General features: G+C 37.7%; 1 protein-coding gene across 1 annotated transcript; it reads left to right on the top strand.

Moving 5' to 3' along the window:
- The first annotated feature begins 3,129 nt into the window (after positions 1 to 3,129).
- Positions 3,130 to 3,306, top strand: LOC101689278 (ATP synthase subunit ATP5MJ, mitochondrial-like). Its single transcript, XM_045075808.1, has one exon. It carries the CDS (start codon positions 3,130 to 3,132, stop codon positions 3,304 to 3,306), a length of 177 nt encoding a protein of 58 aa, XP_044931743.1.
- The last annotated feature ends 5,738 nt before the right edge of the window (positions 3,307 to 9,044 follow it).

Below are 9,044 nucleotides of genomic sequence, written 5' to 3'. Positions count from 1 at the left end.
CCTTCCCAACTCTCTTCCTTTCTCACCTCTTTTTTGATCTTCAGACTTGTCTCTGGTTTGCCATAGCTTGCATGTCCTGGATTGCAATTCCTTTGTTATTCCCAAAGAAACCCATTTGGCTGGTAAAATCATGGGCTGTTCTACTTTTAAGGTTGACATTACTTGGTGTCAGAGAAATAAGATTCACAAAAGACCTCAACAGCTCCAAGGCTGGTGATCAAACACTTGCCAGTACCCACTGAGGTCATTGAACTCCCTGCTTTGTCCCTGACCCTGGAATTTGAGGGTATGTTTTCTTCTGCATTCAAGCTGTAGTCTCTTTGTGTTTTGAGCTCTGCAGACTGTATTTAGGGATCTATTCAAAAGCTTTGTCCTCTTTGTTTTCATGAGGGCTTTGTCCTTTCTGGGGAGTACTTGTTTGTTTTTGTGAACCTCTGGTTTTGAGTAATGGGATCTCAATCCTCTAAATACTTTGTGGAGAGTCCCCCACATCCACTTCAAGGGTTCCTGTTGGTTTTATGTTTAAAAACTGTGGTCCTTTCTCAGGTGCATTTTTAACCAAATGGTCCAATTTAACTAGAAATAATTTAAAATTTCAATGGTCATTATGGGGGACTTTCTTTCTTTCTTTTAAAAAAGATTTCATGTATTTGAGAGAGAGCATGTGAGAGAAAGCGAAGCGAGAGCATAGGGGAGGAGCAGAGGGAGAAGAAGGCTCCCTGCTGACATAGGACGCAATTCCCAGACCCTGGGATCATGACCTGAGTCATGATCAACTAAGCCACCCAAGCACCCTGGGAAATTTCCATTTTGCCAAACTTGTTTTTCTCAAAAGTAAATTGGAAAGCTGCATCTCCAAAATTGAAAGACAAAGAGAATGAGATACCTATTTTAATTGGCATACAGAAGCCTCCAAAAGATTTCAGAATATCAGAATAATTTCATTGAAAAATTCATGGCAAAAGGCCCATGAAAAAGTAAAGAGATAAAAGGTATCTCCCACAAAAGATTATAAGACTGACCTATAAGACTGATGTAATTCCCCTTTACTTTCTTTACCTGAGTACTCAGTCTAGTACTAAGTATTGTCTAGGATTGCCTTTCTATTCTGAAGAGATAATTAAATGGTTACCTTTTGAAATAAGACCACCCAACGCTACGGGTGATTCTCTTCAGGTATTTTGCAATCCTTGGTCAAATGCCAAACTAGGAGTCATAGTTAAAGAATTTCTTAAACCAGGGAGGATTCTTGAAAGATTTTGTGAATTGATTACCTATTGCACCTCGTCTTGAGAGGAAAATAAAATCTCACATTCTTCCTTCCTTTCCAAATCCAGAAAAATTCATTATTGATACTCTTTCTCCCAGGCAGGGATGACTATGGCCTCCTTGCTTGCCTCAGTTTACAAACTTGGCTTGGCTTTCTGCCTGACTGGGATGTGCAGGTTGTCAGTCCTTTTGGTAATCTTTGGGAGTGACTATCAATCTTGTGATGATAATATCTTTATATTCTCCTTGAGGATGTTTCCTGCGTCCATAGAGTTGTTTAATGTTGTCAGAAATATGCACTGTTTGTCCCAGGTACAACCTGGCAAGACATTTGGAAGGATTTAATAACTTTGTGATCAGAAATTTGGTCAGATTGGAAGCTGGTATTCAGAGCCTGATAGAATTTTGTTTTTAGATTTTCTCCTCTAAGGTAAATGTACTCAGAGGGAAAGAAAAGCATGCTAACAGGTGAATGGTGGATGGATGTGCCAATCCTTTTGTATCACTTAGATGGCAACTGAATTCTTCCATGAATTAAAAAGGCTGTGCTTGTACAAATTTAGTCTTTGCATGACCAGAGGTGTGGCTCCAAAAACAACTTGAAGCCCACCAATCCCATTTATCAATCCCCAAACCTCTACCATTCATCCCAAAAAGCTTGTACATATTGTCCCAAGGAAATAAAATTCTTGCATTTTTTTCCCCAAATGCTTTTGAGGTGTCAAGATTCTACTCAGGGTCTTCTCCAGAGCTCTTATCTGGACAATGTCTTTGATATGCAAACTTCAAGGAGGCAATTTTTATCAGAAGGCTAAGGAAAGGAGGAAAGGTTATTTGAATAGACTTGATTTCTTTTATAACTAGTGAGCTTTGTATTATTTTAATTAATTGATGATAGTAATTTTAACATGGGAACTTTAAGGTCTCTGTTTGCATCTCTCTTGTATGTTCGTGTGTGTCTACATATGTAGATGTGTAGTTGTATGGTATTTTTTACCTCCAGATGATATTGCTAAAATTAATATTTAAAAGAGATCTATTTAATTAACATAAGGAAAACTAAGCAATTAAATAAATTAGGTTCTTAGAAATATAATAGAAACTTAATCCAAATGAATTACGGGTTCATGTGATTTAGGAAAAAATTCAGTATTTAAGCTACTTTAAGTTTGTTGCTTTAATTAAAATAGGCACTTTTTAGACTTTTCAGTAGTAAATAAAATACTTTTAATTATCTGAGGCTTACTAAAGATTAAATGTATTCATGTTAGGTATTAAAATTTGTCAGCGAAAAAGATAATTTAAGATGATGGTTAGCTGTTTAATATCTCATGAGATTTTCATGACAAATCTTAATGTAATATTAAGAATATTTATTATTAAAATGATGCAAGAAGAAGTTTACAAATGAACTTTTCAGCAATACTCATGTCTACTTAAATGGATTATCCAAGTCTTTTTGGTAACTTAAAACCTTAGAATTTTGCTAAGTTAAATTAGATGATGGATAGTCACTAAATATCTAGATCATTTCCAAACAAAACAAAATACTGATACATTAATTATGAATGGAGTTTTATCTACTTTTGGTTTCTTATGACTAAGAAACTAAAAGATATTTAGATGTGTTAGTGCTGTGTTATGAAATTTAAAAAACATATACTTTAAGAAATTATAAAATGTGCTAATAAATTTGCCAGTCTAAAGAAGGCTGATGTAACTTTGCTTACTTCTTAGTTTTCACTAGAAGTTAAGCTTTCAGAGGGTTAAGAATTCTAATAAATGATAGGCACTTGGTGACCTTTTCAAGTCATTGGCAATGCAGGTTGGGGCAGCCTGACCTGGGGGTTCTGGGTTAAGATGCTCCAAAGCCTTGTTAAAAAAGTTTGGATTCCCATGAAGCCCTACTATACTCAAATTTACCAGATTTGTGTAGGAATGGGGTTGATGGGTGTCATTTATAACATCAGAAGTGCTGATAAAATAAGTAAAGCTTTGAAAGCTTTGAGTCCTGCACCTGCTTGTAGTCATCATTAACCATCTTTACTTGGAGTACACATCAGATGGACCATCAGCCTGGTTATAAATCTCAGTAAGCTCTGTTAGATGGCAACACAGAGCATTGCTGTGTGCTTGTAGACATGTTGTTTTCTTTCTGGTGTGAATAAATGCAACTGTGAGGTACAAATTCTAATAAATGTAATTAAGTCTACTGGGAATAATAGGGGAAACATCTTATGCAAGGAAAGCAGGATGTGTGTTTTCAGTAAGAGAAGGTATGAAGAATAGAGATGCATTATTGTTAAAGGAAAAGGAAGTATTTTTGTCCTAATGTGAGACTATTTAGAGCAGAAAAACATAGAACAAAATCTGAATGTAAAAAACAAAACAAAACAAAAGATGGAAAAACTTGTAGAAGGTTTGTGGAAAGGAATCTTGGGAAAGAAATTTCATGCATGGTCAAGATAAATGAACTTCAAGGTTTAAAAAAAGAAAAAACCTTTTATATCAATAATTGTACTTATATAAAACCAACCCTTAATTTTCTTTCATCTACTGAAAGGACAAGTTTTCTTGAATTGCTGGTCACTTTTTAAAAAAAAATTATTTATTTGAGAGAGAGAGAGAGAGGGAACAAGTTGGGGCAGGGGGAGAGGGAGAGGGAGGAGCAAGCTTCCTGATGAGCAGGGAGCCCAGTGCGGGGCTCCATCCCAGGACCCTGGGATCATGACCTGAGCCGAAGGCAGAGGGTTAACTGATTGAACCTTCCAGGTGATCCTGTTGGTCAACTTTTTTTTTTTTTTTTAAAGATTTTATTTATTTATTTGACAGAGAGAAATCACAAGTACACTGAGAGGCAGGCAGAGAGAGAGAGAAGGAAGCAGGCTCCCTGCTGAGCAGAGAGCCTGATGCGGGACTCGATCCCAGCACCCTGAGATCATGACCTGAGCCGAAGGCAGCGGCTTAACCCACTGAGCCACCCAAGAGCCCCTGTTGGTCAAATTTTAATAAGAAATTGTAAACAGGGGTTTCCTTACCTTTTGAGTGATCTTTATATCAAAATAGTTTTCTGTATTTGTTGTCTGAATCAGGTCTTTAATTGTCTTAAATCTGGTAGAACTCACTATATTAAAAGAGCTAAGTTCTGCTCATAGCTATGTAATCTTCTATATTTGTTCATGAAGTCTTTAGTTGTCCCTGTGGTTAAATGTGTAACTAAGTATTGTTTCACAGTGACCTATGATGCTATTTGATCAAATGTTTTAAACCTTTTTGATATTTTTTAATAACTTCCTTCAAATAAAATTCTAAATACTGTCTTTTGTAGTCAAACTGACATTTGGATTTTCCAGAGAGTCCATGGAGCTTCTCAAAAGATTTGTTGTCTCTTCTTATAAAAAGGAAGATGTTAAACTAATTACGCTAATTTGTTATGTTAAATTATGTAGGAAGTGCTGTTGAATGAGAAGTAATACTAAGCCTTCTTTATGTTTTATTTGTGTAGGTATACATTATAAGCATTCCTGAAATTGTGTGAAATGTTGGAAATCTCTTATGTTCCAGTATAATGTTATCAGTCATAAATTCTAATTGTTATCTTCAAATGTTGCATGTTACAGAAATAAGCAAATTTACTTGTCAATTCTATTATAATGAACTCTCATCAGATGTTTAAAAATAAGCATCTTTAAGTCTTTTTACAGATAGTTACTGCTTTTCGCTGAAGCTTTTACATGTTTTCCTGAAAAAGTACCTGATCTTTAAGGAGATTCATGGAGAGGACTTTTTTTTTTTTTGTGACAAATACAGGTTTCTGATAACTTTAAGATGATAAAACTGGACTTGATAAGAATTTCCAGAACTAGTGGACAAACTAGATTCAGGCAGAACAAGTATAAATTATAGGGGACTAAATGAACTAAGGAGGGTGATTATAATTACTATGACTCTTTGAAATACTGCTCCTTCCTTGATGCTTTGGTTTTTTCAGATTAAGGAGCACTTTTTCTTAAGTTATCTATGATTTACAGCAATTCGTTAAAGTATACCTTTGTAAAGAAAGATGAAAACATTTATTTTTTCTCCCTCCCTGGTCCTTCTGGAATTTGGAAACTCTTGAGTATTTTTTTTCATGACATTATTGTTACTTGCGTAAGTTCAATAAAAATATGTTCTCCTTATAACAGGACACAATCAGAGACACTGGCTATATTGCCAAGGCCTTGACTGGAATGCAGTTATAGGTAAATCTAATGGCCAGTCTTGGTGTGACTTCCTGGCCTCAGTGCCTGATAGTTCAGTCTGAGACTCCTTATGAAAAGTTCCAGCAAAAACAGTCTTAAAAAGAACTTACATGGTCAGTCATTATTTTCAGCATAGCTATGTGAATAACCTGGGCAAATTTAATGCAAACACGTGAGTTTTACTGTGATTATCTTTGGCAAAATATGGGCATACTTACAGAGAGAAAAATTGTGTTTGCACCTTTGTCTCTATTTGATTCTGGTCCTGTTACTTGTCTTTGAGGTTTTGTTATATACCAGTAAACTGGACTGGATCCTGAACTCTTCCAGTTTCCTCATATATCTGGCTACAACTCTCCAAACTAATGTTTCCAGGTTTGTCCCACTCTTCTGACTTGGAATCAGTAAGAACAAAGACTGCTCCTAGGTCTTGGAGGGCACTATAGCAGGTCTTGTTCATTACTGAAATGGCAGCCGAACTTCAGGGACTTGAGCCTTGACTACACATCTCACACAGGAAGAAGGTTCTGCCTGATATCCCCTCCCTCCTGTGCAAATGCCAGTGACCTCCAAATCAAATCGACGAGGAAGACAATAACCTGACATCAGGTAGACTGCTTCCTCCCAATTCAAAGGATCAGGACTTCCTACTTTAACTAAACACAAAATCTTTTATTCTTTTCTTTACATCTTTTACTCTTAGATTGGCCTGGGAAGAGAACATCATTATTCGTATCTCCCTGGTTACTGTTAAGGGGGGGTGACTTTTCTATTAGACTTGTCACCAGAAATCCTGTTCTGTTCATGCCAAAGATTCCTTAGACTTACTTGTAACCAATTTTTCCTATGATCTGTCCCCTGTACCAAAGGGAAATACAAACGGGCTAACTTCTCATTGTAAGATTTTCCAAAGAGACCCCTTTTGGATGGGATGGTACCTCACAGAATATCATCCAAATTTCTCTAATCTGTGGCTTGAAAAAATCAATCAGGAAATTCCAGCTAACAGATATAGCAATAACCGACCTTAGTTGGATTTCTCTGCACTCTACCTGCTTTAAGTTGTGGGCATATGAATATTTAGATAGCTGGTGAGATAAAGGTTAATATTTACTGGGATGTTCAACTGTCCTTGTCAATATCCATAATAAATCAGAGGCCTCCAGTTGGTTTCCTTCATTAACCCTTCATAGATGTCTTAAACAGGAAGTTCTAGGAAGTATACATGGCTGTGGGTTTGCTTCCACCAGGAGAGACTTTCTCCCCTATATTGAAGTAAGTGCCAATGAAAGAGGATCAGAAATCTCTCCCTAACATTAAGTGTGCTAGCTGATTCCACAGCCAAAGCAGTAGCAGCCGAAAATAGATCACTTGACTCATTGGCTAACGTAGTCTTAGCTGTATTGCCCTTGCGTACCTACTTGCTAAATAAGGTGTTTGTGTAAAGCAAATCCCACCTGTTGCACCTGGATAAATGCCTCTGGAGAGGTAGAAATTCAATTACACAGAATCAAGGAATAAGTCCATTGGGTACAACAAATTTCACCTAATGACACCTTCTTTTTTTAAATCCATTTAGCTAGTTACCTTCAGGTTTGGACTCCTGGCTAGAATCATCATACAGGCTGCATTTGTCATAGTACTTTTGATTCTGTTTTACATTATTATTTTAAAGTCTTGTACCTGTGCCTGTCAAACCTTTGTAGAAATGACATACCCAATAGGGTGATGTTAGGCTCAGTGCTTCTAGATGAGCTCTAACATTTATGACCTTGATTAGATACAGACTTTAGATAAGAAGTACCTGAAAGTGCTCTTCCCTAACCTTCCTTGCTACTCAAATGTGGTCTTACATGTTTTCCAACTGTTACCTACTTTCCCTCCAACATAGGACATCACAAGGAAATGTTCTTCCAGGCACAAGGAGCAAAACTGCTAAATGTGGAAAACCTGACTCTTATTTCAAGGATGCTTTCAGAGAAAGATCTTGAACAAAAGGGGGAAATGTGAAACCCAGTAAAGGAAACTTCATCTAAAATGGAGTCAGGGGGCGCCTGGGTGGCTCAGTGGGTTAAGCCGCTGCCTTCGGCTCGGGTCATGATCTCAGGGTCCTGGGATCGAGTCCCGCATCGGGTTCTCTGCTCAGCAGGGAGCCTGCTTCCCTCTCTCTCTCTCTCTCTGCCTGCCTCTCTGCCTCCTTGTGATCTCTGCCTGTCAAATAAATAAATAAATAAAGTCTTAAAAAGTAAGTAAGTAAGTAAGTAAGTAAATAAATAAATAAAATGGAGTCAGGAGGCCAGAAATGGGAGCTCTCATGCCCTATCACTTGTAGTCACAACCCCGATGGGAAAAGATGTACCTTTCACTACTAGCAGAAGGAGCCTACTCTACTATTCCAGTCTGAGGACTCCTGACACAGCAATAAGCTCAGCCAATAAGAAAACACGACAACTTAGCCAATGAGAAACCATCAGAGCCTAGAACTCTCACTTGCCTCCAACGGATTTCATTCAAAGCAGCCCCTCCCACCTTCTTCTTTCTCTCTGGAAAGTAACCTTCCTCTCCTTGATCTCTAGACTTTATGGTTTGCCATGGCATGTCCTGAATTGCATTTTCTGTTATTCCTGAATAGACCCATTTTGCGGTAAAATAACTGGCTGTTTTACTTTAAAGTCGACAGGCCTTAGTCCCACAAGTCTTCCCCCATTTAGAAGGCAATTTTAAGTCCAGGTTGTTATCTGTGCTTCTGAGCCACTGGCTATAAATTGGAGGTTCCCATTCCTTTTCTCCAGTTTGATTAATATGCTAGAAAGGCTCAACTAATTCAGAGAATCATTTACTTGTGTCTACCAGTTTATGATAAAGGATATTATAAAGGATGTCGGTGAATAGCTAGGGGAAGAGGTACACAAATCCCAGAAAGTTCCCAAGTGCAGGAACTTCTGTCCCCATGGAATGGAGTGCACCATCTTCCAGGCAGGTAGAAGCATACATCAACATGGAAATATTTCCAAGGCCTGCCTTCTTGTGTCTTAAAGGAGGCTTCATTACTTAAGCATGATAGATTACATCATTGGCCACTGGCAATTGATTAAACCTCTAGCCCCTCTTCATTCCTTGGAGGCTGGGGTGTGGGTCTGAAAATTCCAACCCTTTAGTCATGGTTGGTTCCCCTGGCAATCAGCCCCCATTCCTAAGGGCTTTCCAAAATTCCCTGTATTAACATGACTCATGTGTTGTGGAAAGAGGAAAAAGGCCTGTTAGCTGGATAACATCTACTTTATCTACTTATCTACTTTTCCATCAGAGCCCTTAATACAGGAATCATAGTTATTTTAAATTCTTTTCTTGATAATTTGAACATCTCTGTTATATCTGAGTGTGGGTCAAATGGTACTCTGTCTCCTCAAACTGTGTTCTTTCTTGATTTTTGGCACATTCTGTGAGTTTTTGTTGAAAGCTGAGCATATTTTATTGGGTCATAGAAACTGGGGTAAGTAGGCTTTTGGTGTGAGCGTTGATGTTATCTGG

Source organism: Mustela putorius, unplaced genomic scaffold (genome assembly GCF_011764305.1).
Source record: "Mustela putorius furo isolate JIRA1106 unplaced genomic scaffold, ASM1176430v1.1 tig00000151_pilon_pilon_pilon, whole genome shotgun sequence".
In the NCBI taxonomy this organism is placed as follows: Eukaryota; Metazoa; Chordata; class Mammalia; order Carnivora; family Mustelidae; genus Mustela; species Mustela putorius.
This window is presented reverse-complemented; position numbering and strand designations above follow the sequence as displayed.